This window comes from Muscardinus avellanarius (assembly GCF_963383645.1).
Source record: "Muscardinus avellanarius genome assembly, chromosome: 5".
Lineage (NCBI taxonomy): Eukaryota > Metazoa > Chordata > Mammalia > Rodentia > Gliridae > Muscardinus > Muscardinus avellanarius.
Genome location: NC_137790.1, coordinates 140,250,756 through 140,265,490, shown reverse-complemented (window position 1 = coordinate 140,265,490; position 14,735 = coordinate 140,250,756). Strand labels below are relative to the sequence as shown.

General features: G+C 50.5%; 1 protein-coding gene across 1 annotated transcript in view; it reads left to right on the top strand.

Moving 5' to 3' along the window:
• Positions 1 to 14,735, top strand: part of DOCK3 (dedicator of cytokinesis 3) — a gene marked incomplete at both ends in the record, with an annotated part of 359,460 nt that overhangs the window by 272,522 nt on the left and 72,203 nt on the right. Inside the window, 7 exons of the mRNA XM_080695935.1 lie at positions 6,977 to 7,101; positions 8,439 to 8,601; positions 9,092 to 9,198; positions 9,545 to 9,716; positions 10,067 to 10,164; positions 11,481 to 11,564; positions 12,648 to 12,748. Of these exons, the coding sequence (XP_080552061.1) occupies positions 6,977 to 7,101; positions 8,439 to 8,601; positions 9,092 to 9,198; positions 9,545 to 9,716; positions 10,067 to 10,164; positions 11,481 to 11,564; positions 12,648 to 12,748 (850 nt within the window). The remainder of the gene's footprint in view (positions 1 to 6,976; positions 7,102 to 8,438; positions 8,602 to 9,091; positions 9,199 to 9,544; positions 9,717 to 10,066; positions 10,165 to 11,480; positions 11,565 to 12,647; positions 12,749 to 14,735) is intronic.

Below are 14,735 nucleotides of genomic sequence, written 5' to 3'. Positions count from 1 at the left end.
ACCCAGCCTGGCACCGGCCACGGTCATGAGCAAGAGAATGCAGTGTAGCATTCTGGGAGCCGTTGCCCCCGAGACCCCAGAGAAAGTCATGCCAACCCAGAAAATGCCATCGTACATGCTAAAAAACAAATAGATCAGGAACTTAAGCCACATTTTGGAGATTGAGCATATATCACCTTTTGTTGGTTGATTGCAATATTTCTCTGAGTATTTTCTCCTTCCCCCAGACCTGTTTTACTTCAGCAGTGAAGCTAATGACTCTATAATACAGTTTAGCCCTTTCCTAGATATTCCTAAAAGAAGGTAAGCAGGAAAGACTGGAGCAGAACAGATGTGGGGGGTACACGTGGATACTAACATCGCCCCCTGGCACACATGTGTGAATCAGCCACAGTAGAGCGCTGGAGAACAGTCAGCCAAAAGACTGAAACCTGGAAGGGACCATTTAAAACCTCTTGCTCAAGGAGAGGCTGTGCCATTCTCCAGACCACATCGAAGCCAGCAGAGATAGGCCAACATCTTCTGTATCCCTGCATTTCTCCTGGAAAGCCTGTGCCGTGGGGTCAGGGGAATACAGAGCTTTGTCTTGGCTCTGTAGGCAGTGCAGCTTTTACCTTGTTTTCTAAGCCTTGATTTTCTATGGCTATCCCTGACTGTGGGTGTGACGCAGGCCAGGTTTCACGTGAAATGGTCTCTGTCTTGCCGTAAGAAGTCCACTGTGATTTAGTACGTTGTTCTAACTAAAAGACTAGGTTTTTCTTCAAACCAGCACTTCTCTAACTTTGATGTGCATCAGAACTACCTGAAAGGCTTAGAGAAACACAGATGCTGGGCCCACCCCAAGGGTTTCTGGTCCAGTAGAGTTGGGAGGGGTCCGGCGATTTGCATTTCTCTCAAGCGCCAAGTGGTGGCCGGGCTACTGGCTTGAGAGCCATGGCCTGGGAAGTCTTCTGCTTTGGATATAGCTGCCCCTCTGTGAGTCGACCCTGAGGCCAGCACTGCTAGCCCTGGGGTGCCTGCACTGGTCCATCAGAAGACAGCTGTGTCGACACGGCCTCCCTCCAACGGACCCTTGACTCCGCCTTGTGCTCAAGGACGTGTCCGCTCATCTCCTCTGTCCTCTGATTTTAAAACGCATGCTTCGCCACCAGCCTGCGGGGATGTTTCTTTCTCCTTTTCTGTTTGTCTTAACTGTTCTTGTTTCTCTCTGTGCTGCTCCTCATTCCCTTTTCTTTCTGATGCAGAGGCGAAGATAGCTGGGTGTAAGTTGCCGCTCGTGTGTGCTGTCTGCCTGTTGCCTGCTTTGTCCCGGCTTCCTTGGTTTCATGGAATGTTGCGACACTGGGGTGGGGTGTCACGTACATTATTAATACTCATCAGCCTCTCCTTCCCTGGTAACTGAAAAGACATAGAAAGAGAAGCTACCAGCCAGGCGTGTTGGCACACGCCTGTAATCCCAGTATTTGGCGGGCTGAGACAGGAGGATTGCAGGTTCAAGGCCAGCCTCAGTCACCTTGCAAGGTCTTTGGCAACTTAGTAATACCTGTTTGAGGTTCGATCCCCAGTTCCAAAAGAAAAAAAAAAGAACCCCTTTAAAAATCAAAAAGAAAAGTCCTGGGGGTATTACTCAGAGATAGAATGTCCCTGAGTTTCATCCTCAGTACTGGAAGATCGGGGGACATATTGGAATATTTAGAAAACCTTAACAAATCTGAGGTATGTAGATACAGGAAGGGACTTTTGTGTGAGACAGATTAGTTACTCCAATTGAAGAGAAAATGAGCAGTATTTACCCCAAGCCACACAGAATCAGAAAGGCAGGAAACCTGTCTTTTTCATAAGAAGGGCCAGGGTGCAGAGATGTGACATTTTAGAGGAAGCCCCCTCGCGGGGAGCAACGGTGTAATTTGCCACAGATTGTTTCAAGGGACCGTGGTGGGTCTGAGTCAGATGGGCTTTGGCGGTATCATGAAGGGACGGCTGAGGAATGATCATTTTTGGTCCCACAGGGGATGGAAGGTCACCATGTCCTTGACCCTGTTCCCTTACTTAGCCATCTTAGAGCACAGGGCATCCCTGACTGCAGTGATAGAAACCAGAAGTGTGACACGGAAGGCTAGTGAGATAGAGCCCATCTTTTCTGGGTACTCAAAGAAGTCCTCCCAGGGACTCTCTTTCTCAAGAAAGTAACTACTACAAAACAAAGCGTCAGTCTCACATGCCAGAAACTCCATGTAGATTGATGACCGGTATCTCCATATCTCCATGAACGCTGTGGAGGAGAGAGAGAGCTGGTACCATCCCACGTAAGCCACTGTCTGCTGGGGGAAGTCACTTCAAGGGAAAGAAAGCACAGCCACGGACCGGCCCTGGTCCTCTCTAGAAGCAGACAAAGCATGAATGATACAGCCTTCAGTCTCTGTTACGTGAACCCAACGCCTCCTGATGTGTGGTGTGATTTATACAGAGTATTTGAGAGAATCCAAACGAAACGGCGCCAAAACTTGCGTGGCGTCCTGGAACATCCCTACCACAGTGCAGTTCCACGTAGGCTGGAACCGTGCGGAGCCCACGGCCCCGAACCTCACGAAGGCTGGAGCCACTGGCAAGCGCTCCTGCTGCGGGCAGAGCGCGGCGGCGCTTGAGGTGGACCCTGGAGCGCCTCGGACCAAGACTGCTCTCAAAGACGGCCGAAAGGCGCGGGCTGTGTTTCTCTAGAGTCGCGCTAGGATACGTGCCTGTGGGAGGTCAGACGGGGCAGCCCCGTCACGGCTCCCTGCTCGAGGCCCGGGGCTGCAGCACTGCTTTCTCCCCAGGTCTTCCACTCCTTGAAGACCCAGGTGTCGCCGGCCAGCCTCCCGTGGCAGCGCGGCCTCATCCTTTGCTCCTCCCCCGCAGCGTTCTGTGACTCACAGAAATCCGGATGTCTGATGCATACCTGCCGTTGTCATGTAGCTATTCTTCGTAATAAACATTCCAAGCCAGGTATCAGCAGATGACGGCCTGGGCCACATCCAGCCGGCGGCCTGTTTGCATACTGCTTGCCAGCTGAGAATGGTTTTAACTGATAGTAGAAAGTTAGGAGAGAAAAGAATATGCAAAAAGACATATGGCGCCCACAGGGCCTAAACTACCTACTGTCTGGTCTGTACAGGAAAGGTTTCCTTACCTCGGCCTTCTTTTGAGTACCTAGGTCCTCGGCCTGCAGCCGTACCCGTAGCCGACGTGAGCTGTAGTGGGAGCTGTGCCGAGGGCAGAGGGGATTTATTCTGAGCCCCTCTTATAAGAATAAACTCAGATGATTCACTTGCATTCAAGAAACTGTTACACGGCACCCAGGCACTGGGCGCGAGGCACTCAGAGATGTGAGGCACTGCTGGTGCTGTGAGGCTCCCGGGAAGCAGGGCACCCAAGGGCGCCGGCCGCCCTGCCCCCACACGGCGGCAGCAGCACCCTTAGCGACACCCCATCTCAGCCGCTCAGCGCGCCTTCACCCTGAAGAGGCTTCCCAGGCTTCCTCTACTGGATCCCATCAGCATCCTCCGAGAAGGCCATGTTTTGGTCCCCTGGTGTGAACCATAGGGAACATGAGGATCACCTAGTGATCACTCACACACACACACGCACGCACGCACGCGCCACTCTGACGGCAAGGGTAGATAGTGGACATCCATTTTTAAGAAGCTTCCCAGGCAAGTCACATACGGCAGAGCCAAGTAGTGGTCTACAAACGGGCCTCCAGAATCACTGCTCGGGCCTCCTCCTCCCGGTCTTCATTGTGATGCCCGGTTCTCGGTCCCCTCCTAGTAACATTTCCTGGCAGTTGGTGAACAGTTTATAGGAGCCTCCTGAAGACAATGCCTTCACCCTAGGCATGATTCCACAGATAGGTTTTGTGCCTGTGTAAGGCAGTGGGCCTCTGAAGAGGAGGGCTCCTAGCAGGCTGTCTATAAGGCAGGTCTGGGGCTCAGGAGAACACATTTGACAGGAAGGCCCTCCTCCAACAGCATTAACTTTAGTAAAGTGCCATTGTTCACACTGAAACCATAGTTTAAAAATTGCAGTCCATAAGGCAGCTTGATATCTATTCTGGTGAAAATAGTTCTTATCTGGGCAGGCCTGTCCCTCGACGAAAGAGCAGCCAGAGACCTGATGGAACTGGGCTGCCTGAGTATGTGTCTCACAGGGTACCGTTACTTCTATTCAATTTTTTCATCTGGTAGTCACAAAAGAGATTCTATTTTTATTTTTATTTTTTTGTGGTACTGAGGGTTGAACCCAGGGGCATGCTACCTCTGAGCTACACCCCCAGCCCTATTTTTTATTCTTTATTTTGAAACAGGGTCTCACTAAGTTGTAGAGGGCCTCACTATGTAGCTGAGGCTGTCCTCGAACCTGAGAACCTCCTGTGTCAGTTTCTCAAGTACTGGGAATATAAGCATGACCCATCACACCGGGCTGAGATTCTGATATTATTTGTTTGTTTGTTCGTTTTGTTTTTGTACTGGATATTGGACCCAGGAGGGATTCTATCTCTGAGGTATACCCCCAGCCCTATTTTATTTTTTATTTGGAAACAGGGTCTCACTAAATTGTGGAGGACCTCACGAGGTTGCTGAGGCTGGCGGCAAACCTATGATCCTCCTGTCCCAGCCTCCCAAGTCCTGGCGTTATAGGCATGCACTACCACGCCCAGCAAGATTCTGGTTTCTTTGTTTTTTTTGTTTTGTTTTTGTTTTGTTGGTGGTACTGGGGATGGAACCCTTCTACCTCTGGGCTACGCTCCCAGACCTATTTTATATTTTATTTGGAAACAAGGTCTCTTAAGCTAGCTAGAGAGGCTGGCTTTGAACCTGCGCGATCCTCCTGTCTCCACCTCCCAAGCGTGGGGATTACAAGCGTGTGCCACCACGCCCGGCTTAAGATTCTGATTTTAAAAGATTGAAAACTGAAGTAATTCCCAGCTCAAGCCTTCCATTTTGAAGTTGGCATATGGTCTTAAAATGCCATGCTTAAAACTATGAGTATATTCCATAAAACCAACCAGATCAAATTCTGTCATCAACAGTCTGCAAGGCGATGACCAGTTTTATGTTAGTTCTCTGCGTCATGTATTGCTAGGAAAGGTTTAAAACATTTCCAGGACATGTTTCTGTAGCATGGTTGACCTTCGTACAGAGCCATTGAAATTAAAAGTGATTGCACAAGCTGGAAGAATTGCTCATAGGCAGAAGATACCTGCTTTTAAAAGCCACATGAATTGTCTTGGAAATAACTTGTAATATTTAAAACCAAGCACCTATTCTTTAGATGACATTAAAATTCTCTATTCATTTAATGCTAAATTATTCTAGAAATTGAATAATTACTTAAATTTCATAGAAAAACTAATGTGCCAACGAAAAGATTTCTGTCAGAAGACGGCTCCAAAGCCAGGCTGGTGGTGCATATTTGTAATCCCAGTACATGGGAGGCTGAGACAGGAGGATCGCAGGTTCGCTGCCAGCCTCAGCTACTTAGTGAGGCCCTCTGCAACTTAGTGAGACCCTGTTCCAAAGAAAGAATAAAAAATAGGGCTGGGCGTGTAGCTCGGAGGTAGATGCCCCTGGATTCCATCCCCAGGAGCCCTGTAGGTGCCAATCCTGTCCTGACCCTGCTTCATGCAGGAGAGACGCTCGGCTTCCACAAGGACAGAGGCCGTTGGTCAAAAGAGGGCATTGCATGTATCTCCGACGAAACCAAAAAGCTCACTTGCTAACCAGAACCAAGCCCTGGTTCTGTCACTGCGATGAAAATATTTCAGCGCACCTGTTTTTCTACGACCTGAAGTAGAAAGGATGTCTGGCGTCTGGGTTGGTTCGCTCTGCGAGTTCAGTGCTCCTCCTCCCAGTTGCTTTCCGTGGGCTGCCAACTTTGGTCCTACCTGTTTTCCTTGGCCATTTCCTTACTTTGAAGACTTTTCCACAGCCTTTACTATCTTGATTAAATTTAAAAGACTTTTTTTAGAATATATGAAACAGGAGGATTGCAGGTTTGAGGCCAGTCTCAGTGACCCAGAGAGACGCTGTTTCAAAATAAAAGATAAAAAGAGCTAGGGGTGTAGCTCAGAGGTAGGGCACCTGTGGGTTCAATCCCCAGCTCCAAACAAAGAAAGGAAAGGAAACCTATGAAGGATTCGGTAGAAGAGAACAAATTCAGAAGGAAAGAAAAGATACAGCTTTAAAACCTGGAAGTTCATAACCTCTAACTCCTCCCACAGGAGTATTCTGTTCTAGACCCACGTTTCCCTGAGCCCACACCCTTCATCACAATGGCCCCTCTCTGCACCTGAGACTGTTGAGATGCTTAGTAAACAAAAGACCCATTAGGAGGGACAAAGTCAGACACCACCCGGCCACCACCCATGATTCTGGGAGGAGAAAGTCCAGACCTCACCCCAGCCATGCGCCCCTAGTCCCCCACCCCCGGCCCCTATAAAGGAAGAATCCCAAAGATCCTAGGGGCCTCTCCCGGTGGCCGTGCTCTCTCTTGAATGAGTATCCTCACTTCTCCTTAGTAAATCTCTGCTTTTGTTTCTGGGGGGGAAAAAAGAAAAAGAAAACCTATGAAGAAATTGAGAACCTTTATATTCCTTTAGAGAAAAGGGGTCAGTAATTAAGAGAGACATAATTAAAATACGTGCTATTCCTGCGGCTTCCAAACCCATCCCTTTAGGGGACGTGGATGTTAGCCAGTCTCCTGGAGGGGCCAGAGACGGAGCAGTCTGAGTACCCACAAACTACGAGAAGTTTCTCTACCCTGGATAAACTGGGATTCAGACAACTAACCTTCCCAGTAGAATGTCCTCCCTTATTAACCAAGCTTGGAATGTCCTGAGCACCCACCCAAGCCTGGGGACCCGAATGCTCACCTGTCCTCCGTGCGAGTGGGCAGTGTAGCTGCTGTCGTCATGAGAACACAGCATTTCTTTCCCCAGGTGACATCCGCAACGACCTGTACCTAACCCTGGAGAAGGGGGATTTTGAGCGTGGGGGAAAGAGCGTGCAGAAGAACATCGAGGTGACCATGTACGTGCTGTACGCGGACGGCGAGATCTTGAAGGTAGGACTGGCTAGTCAGTCACCTGCGGGAGGCTTGGGAGACCCCGCTAGTCCTGTGGACTCCGTCCAGGGCCCTTGCTTTCAGGCAGGCTGAGCGCGAGCACTCCCAGATGCACTCTTCTCCGCCTTTTCCTTTCTTCGAGGACCCGCCACAGTGTGTTTTGCTAATGGCTCTGGTGTCAGAAAGCCTTTGCAGAAATTCTCCCCGTGTCTGGCCTGAGTCCCTCCTGCTCCAGTTGGTACGGTTCCTGGAGTCCTGCCCCTGTCTCCTCTCTGCCGCCCCTACCGTACAGCTGCCGGCTTTGGTAACCTTACTCAGTCCCGCTTTGCCCTTAAGCTAACACAGAAAATTAAATTAGCACTTTGGCCATGGGTGGGGCTTCCACACTCACTAGCTGATGCCAAGTTATGGAAGAAAAAAGCCAGCGGACTCGGCCCCGAACGCTGTTTCCGGCCCGCGTGGCGCAAGGACCAAGTCTCCCTTGGCTGAAAGCGGAGGCCTGCTGCGCCGCTGTGCTGTCGGCGTGCCCTGTCCCCTCGGTCAGGTCAAGGAGGAGCCCGGCAGTGACGCGGGACCTCTGTGTGTCGACAGGAGCCTCACAGGGTCGCCAGACAGGAGGGATCATCCCCGTTCCGCAGAGGAAAAGGCTAAAGTACTTGAAGTACCTCCCAAGCCAGACAGAAAAGGAGGAGGGTGTTGGGCTAGTGATAGAAACGCAGGTGGGTGTCGTGTGAGAGCCCCGCTGAGGGACGCAGCGTGCCTGTTAGGTTTGCAGGAGAAGTGCCAAGGCTGTGAGCCGGGCGTGCCCGCCTGCAGGACGGGGCTGCTCCTGCTGCCCAGCGCCTCCTGTCGTGGGCGGCGGGCGCGGGCTGTCCCCGCACTGTGTCTTCGTGACGGTCAAAGCTGCCTGGGCTCGGAAAGTCGGCAGAGTGGCAATGCCATCCCAGCGTCGGGCTGAGGGGGTTGGGAAGCAGGCGCTCTCCACTGGCGACTCAGCACTTCTTCCTGATGCCCTGAAGTGCTCTGTGCTCAGTGGACGCCTCCCCTGGAGCGTGTTGCCCCTTTTCCAGGGAGGATGAAGAGTCCACCCTGTGGCCCCGCAGCACCTGGCTTCCCTCCTCCAACTCCTCAGGCAGTGAGTGTGGTCACTTCTGCCCCGGGGCAGACAGCAGCTTGTGACTTCTACACAGATTCAAGTCAAGTTAGAGCCATTCTCTCCTCTCAAAGATTTAGCCCAGGGCTAAACAGGACCTTCCACGGTAGGAAGCAAAGTGTCCTCCGGACGCAGGAGACCCGGCTCCCCATGAAGGCGTCGCCTCCTTTTGCTTCTCTTCCAGGACTGCATCAGCTTGGGGTCGGGGGAGCCCAACAGGAGCTCCTATCACTCCTTCGTCCTCTACCACAGTAACAGCCCGCGGTGGGGAGAGATCATCAAGCTGCCCATCCCCATCGACAGATTCCGGGGCTCCCACCTGCGCTTCGAGTTCCGGCATTGCTCCAGTGAGTGGGACTTCCCTCCCCGCTCCCTCGAGGGTACAAAGACGACTCCTCTCTAAATGGAGTCAAGAGGAGTCCTATCATTGCGGCAGAAAACGAGGAGCTGAGGATAAATAGATACTCGGAGACTAGATGTCTTCAGAGGCTGTTCTTTGGACCGTAGAAGCAGTGATTCTAATACAAGGGATCCAGACTCGGCCCTTCCCAGTTCCCAAAATACCCAGTGTTATTCTCCTTTGGGTGTCTCCTTCGCACCTATCAAACGGCTTCTTAAAGGGACCCTCGTTCACCGAGATCAACAGTTTAGCTTCCTTTTGGCTCCAGGTAGTCTGAATCGCTTGGGGATCCGGGGAAAGGCATCCCAGCATACTCTCATCATTCCCGCAGGCAGGTTGCTGCCTCGTCAGTAAGAGAAGCAGACACCGGGCAGGGGGGTTTCTGCTAAAAAGCCAGGTGCGGGGCAGACATAACTAAGCCTTGGCTCTGGTTCCAGCAAAGGACAAAGGGGAGAAGAAGCTCTTCGGCTTTGCGTTCTCGCCCCTGATGCGGGACGACGGCACCACGCTCTCCGATGACATTCACGAGCTCTACGTGTACAAGGTACAGGCCTGGCCGCCCCTCCCGCCCGCGCCCCTGCGGCCTCACTGTCGGTTGGGTGGTTTGGCAGGAAGGTCAGAGGATCGGGGCCGTGCTGGTGAGTGACCCCGGAAGCCGTGGGCAGCCGTTCGTTGGCTTAGTGCCCTGCCCTCCTCCCTCGACCAACGCCAGCAGGCCCTGTTTCCCTCCTACTACATTGGACAGAACAGAAATCCATTGGCGACTCCTCGGCGCCACTCGGAGACCTGCTATGGGATCGTGGTGCTGTCAGCTGTCACGGCTCAGCCGCCACCCAAGGTGGTCTGCACACCAGGTGGAGGTCACGTTCTCTGTCTCTGCTTTTGCCTAGTGCGAGGAGAACAGCACATTCAACAACCACGCTCTGTACCTGGGCCTGCCCTGCTGCAAAGAAGACTACAGCGGCTGCCCCAACAGCCCCTCCAGCCTCATCTTCCAGCGCAGCACCAAGGAGTCCTTCTTCATTTCCACCCAGCTCTCCTCTACCAAGCTCACCCAGAACGGTAGGTGCCGGTGCTGTGGGTGGTGCCCTCCACTGCCTCCGCTGCCCCCCCCACCCCGTCGCAGAGCTGTTAAGGGGGACAGAAACGACTGCCCCTTCATGCTCCAGGGGGGGGCTTCTTTTCACTTGAAGCTGATGGAACACTCGGCGACAGCGGCCGGCGAGGCTTTGCATGGTGGTAGCAGCCCAGAGCGCACGCCCAGAGCACAGGCGACTCTCGGCCTAGCGGTGTTGGTTCCTCATGCCCGGGGCCATTCCGATCCCCTAGATGCTACCCGCCCACGTCTGGGGGCGTCAGGGCCTTGCTCGACCTCGGGGCTGGGATTCACGTCTCTGGGGCTCATTTTCCAGTGGACCTCCTTGCTCTGCTGAAGTGGAAGGCCTTCCCAGACCGGATCATGGACATCCTAGGGCGGCTGCGGCACGTGAGCGGGGAGGAGATCGTTAAGGTAGGCCTGCCTCACCCGGTATAGGCATGCTGCTGCAGAGGCCTCCATCCCGTGACTTCTACCAGGAAGCCTCTAGACCCGCAGGACACATAAGGATGAGGAGAAATATCTCTTTTTTTTTTTTTTTTTTTGTGTGTGTGTGTGTGTGTGTGGTACTGGGGTTCCTGGAAGCCCTCCTACCTCCGGGCTACACTCCCAGACCTATTTTTACATTTTCATTTTGGAAACAGGGTCTCCTAAGCCAGCGTGCGCGGCTGGCTTCAAACCTGCGCGATCCTCCTGTCTCCGCCTCCCAAGTGCGGGGGATTACAAGCGTGCGACACCACGCCTAGCTGAATCTTTTATTTTTTAATTTATTTTTATTGGTGCATTGTAATCATACATCACATTGGAATATAAGACTTGAGGGGATATACAGCTCACATCATCCAATTAGCCCTCATCCAGTCCCCATCCCCTCCCCCTCCCTCGATCCCACACTTGTTTGGTGATTAACTTTGATACATATGTTTATGTACCTCCTGCTTTTTAAAGAGGCTCCATCCTCCCCTATTCCATACCCTCTGATTGGTCACCTTAATTGCTTCACTATAGGGCCCTTTCTATAGCTCGACCACTTCCTGTTGCCCCTTTCCTCCTAGTTATTGCTGATTAGGGGAAGCATCTGGTTTTAATTTTCTGCGCTATTTCTCTGTGCATGCCGCGTTGAAAATACCGATCCCACTCTTGACGGCCCCAGTTGTGGCCTGGCTACCCGATGGACTGATCAGACCTCGCTGGCTCAAGCAGCGGCCTTGCCTCATGGGAGGCCCCAATTCTGGTCTCGCTGGCCCTGACACTGTCCTAACCCCTCAGCTGGCTCCGATCCCGGCCTCGGAGGCCCCAGCACCGGCCTAGCCTCACGGCAGGCTCCAATGCTAGCCGATGGCCCCGGCATCGGCCTAACCCCTCGGCAGGCTCCGATCCAGGCCTCGGAGGCCTCAGTAGCGGCCTTGCTTCACGGAAGGCTCCAATGCCGGCCGCTGGCCCCATGAATCTTTTTATTTTAAAACTGCTATTCTACCTGAGTATCTTACTGTTTTATGCTCTTTCCTTAAAACTTTAAGACTTACCCAACATGAGAGTCTCCTGTCTCTCTCAGGGTCCTTGGGCTGTAGGCAGATATCCAAGCCCACCTAGCTAAGTAGGTGCAGGGTCCCGCATGACTTTCAGGTCTTTTGCTTGGTTTAATGGAAGCTAACTGCACTGGAACATAGAAGTATAAACATGTGTGTGAGGTCCTCACACTTGGCCCTGTGCTTTCCATGTTGTTTCAGTTCCTTCAGGACATCTTAGATACACTCTTTGTGATTCTGGATGACAATACAGAGAAATACGGCCTGTTGGTTTTTCAGTCTCTGGTAAGTCGCTTCCTGACTTTATGTTTACTAGTTATTCCTGCCACGTATTTCAAAAATATCTAAAAAATAGCTAACTTATTAGAGTGAGTCAGCACAAGGTGCAGATTCTTCCAATAGAAAAGGAACTGAGGAGGGTCGCCCAAGGAGGGCCCACCGTGCAGAGCCCTCCAAGGTCAGGTTTGGAAGTTCAGCTCAGTCAGGGCCAGACCCGGGTTCATAGTTCTACATCCTCAGTCTTGTCACTGGCATAGGATTGCCTGTCTCCTGAAATAGTGACCTCCACCAGCAAGAGGCCCAGAGACGAACAGAGGAAAACAGGTGGCCCATCTCTAACACTGACAAAGGAGGGTACGACCACCAGGAAAAGCGGAGGCTCCGCCATGCTAGTTTCCAGAAGCCCGTGCAGTTCCAGAGGCCTCTGGAGGCTCTCTCCTTGCATGTAGCTACTGTCTGCAGAGCCAGAGTACCAACAGGTTGCTTTAGTAAGAATGGACAGCGATCTGGATGTTAAGGGCCTTACGTACTCAACTCCCTCCCGCAGGAGGGCCGTATATTCTGGGAGCACCAGATGCTCCAGGCCACCCGGTGGGCAGCCGAGGCAAGAGCTGGACTGGCCCTTGCAGTGTGTGCCTCTGGCTTTTCCTCTCCTCTGTCTTCCTGGCCACCAGCCCCACTTCTGAGCGGGCCAGCTTGCCATAGCCTTCTGTGGCTCAGAGAGCAATCTTTCCTTCACTCCTGCAAGGTTTAGGGGTTAACTTAATGTCCATGCCACCTAGACAAATACTGCTTCCCCGTCTCTCATCCGCATTGGACCGCTCAGCCTTGTGAAAGGGGAGCTCAGAGTAACACAGGCACAAACGGACGAGCTCTGAGCCTGGCTGGGAGTCTTGGAAAGGGAAGAAGAGAAAAAATCCAGACAGAAATCCAGACACACAGTGGAAATCTTGTATTCACTATCCATGGGGAATACTAGAGAAAACACTGGCGCTTTGCCGGTTGTTGAAGAAGCAAGAGTCTGTCTCCTGCGAGGGGTGGGTGCGCGGCCTCCGGGGACACTGGTGGCCTGTCCTCCGTCTCCTCCAGGTGTTCATCATCAACCTGCTTCGAGACATCAAGTACTTCCACTTCCGGCCCGTGATGGACACGTACATCCAGAAGCACTTCGCTGGGGCCCTGGCCTACAAGTAAGTTGTGTTTGGACTGTGTGTGTGAGCAGAAAGAAGACGGGCTTTTCAAAATCCAGCTGCAAACACCATACCGTCAGCCGACTTTTTAACTTCGTTTTTTTTTTTAATTGTGGTAAAATACACATTACATAAAACTTACCATCTATCATCTTAACCACTCTCTGAGCTTATGGCGCAGTGACATTAAGTACACTCATTCATACCGTGCGGCCCTTCGCAGACGCTCTTCCTCGGACAGAGTGGGAACTCCGTAACAGTTAACAAGCACCCCCCGTCCCTCCTTCTCCCAGACTGGGAACCCTGTTCTATTTGATGCCCTTCGGAAGTTTGACTGTTCTAGGAGCCTCATGCAAGAAGAATCAGTTGGTCTCTTTGCAAGTAATTTGTTGCACTTAGCATAGTCTTCCAGGTCCACCCGTGTTATAACGTATGCCAGAATTCCCTTGTTCTTTTAAGGCTGCGTAATGTTTCAGTGTGTGTGTGTGTGTGTGTGTGTGTGTGTGTGTGTGTGTGTGTATTCACCCGTGCACACACATACATTTTTCTTTATCCATTGATAGTTTACTCCACCTTTTAGATTTTATAAATAATGCTTCCAAGAACACAAGTGTACAAATACATCTCTAAGACCCCACTTTCACTTCTTTTGGATATGTGCCCAGAAGTGGCATGCTAGATCATATCGCAATTCTGTCTTTAATTTTATGACGAATGGTCATACTGTTTTCCTACATTCCCAGCAGTGCACAGAGTTCCAGTTTTCCCACATCTCACCAATACTTTTTATTTTCTGGAGTTTTAATAGTAATCTTCGTAAGGGTGTAAAATGATATTTTTTTTATTTTGTTGTTGTTGTTGTTATTGACTTGTAGGAGTTCTTTATATATTCCAGATATTAATCCCTTATCAATCCTATATTTTTCCCAGTTCGCAGTCCTTTTCGCTGTGTTGTGTCCTTTGATACATACATGTTTAATTTTTATATAGTCCTACTTAGTACGTTTTTTCTTTTATTGCGTATGCTTTTGGTGTCATATTTAAGAAATGATTGCCAAATCCAATGTTATGAACCTTTCCTCTCATTTTTAGAGGTTTTAAAATGTTTTCTCTTTCTTTTAGATTTTTCATCCATATGGAGTTAATTTATTTTATAAGAAAAGTTTCCAACTTTATTCTTTTTGCATGTGACTTGTCGAAGTCTGTCTTTTCCATGGTCGTGGCGTCCTTGTTGAGTCGTTGGCCTGCGTGGGAAGGTCTTTTCTCTGCTGCTCTGTCCCATGGTTCTGGATGTCTGTCTGTATGTCACGGAAGCCCTGTTTTAACTGCCATAGCTCTGAAGTAAATTTTGGAATCGGGAACTGTGAGTCCTTCGACTTCATGCATTCTTTGAGATTGCTTTGACTCTTCTGGGTCTCTAGAGCGTCCCTCCAAGTCCTCGTGTGGACGGCTTCTTCATTTCCTCTTTAGGTGTGATTGATATTTCATGTTGAGTTAGTGCTCTGCAGTTTGCTGAGTTCACATATTGGTCCCACCAGTTCCGCGGTGGGGTCTTTAGCGTCACACGTGTAAAACCGCGTCATCTGAAAGCAGTTTAGCTTTCCAGTTTGGATGCCGTCTATTTATTTTTATTTTTTATTTTTCTTTCCTAATTGCTCTGAGTGGAACTTTCAGTACATGAGCAAAAAAAATATAACAAAAGCAAGTATCCTTGGTTTATTCTTGATCTTAGAGGGAAAACGTTCATTTTTCACCATTAAGTATGATGTTAGCTGTAGAATTTCATCTGACATTTTGAATTGCAGCTTTTCTTCATGTTAAAATTAAGTCTTGCTTTTTCCATGAGAAAAGTGAATAGCTAAATATATAGTCTCCACAAATAAAAGTCAATGAAAATAAAAAGATAATTTCTAGAAGAGATAATATAACAAATATGAGAAACACAAGTTTTCTAAGACTATTAAAGCAAGAAGAAATAACCATTTTA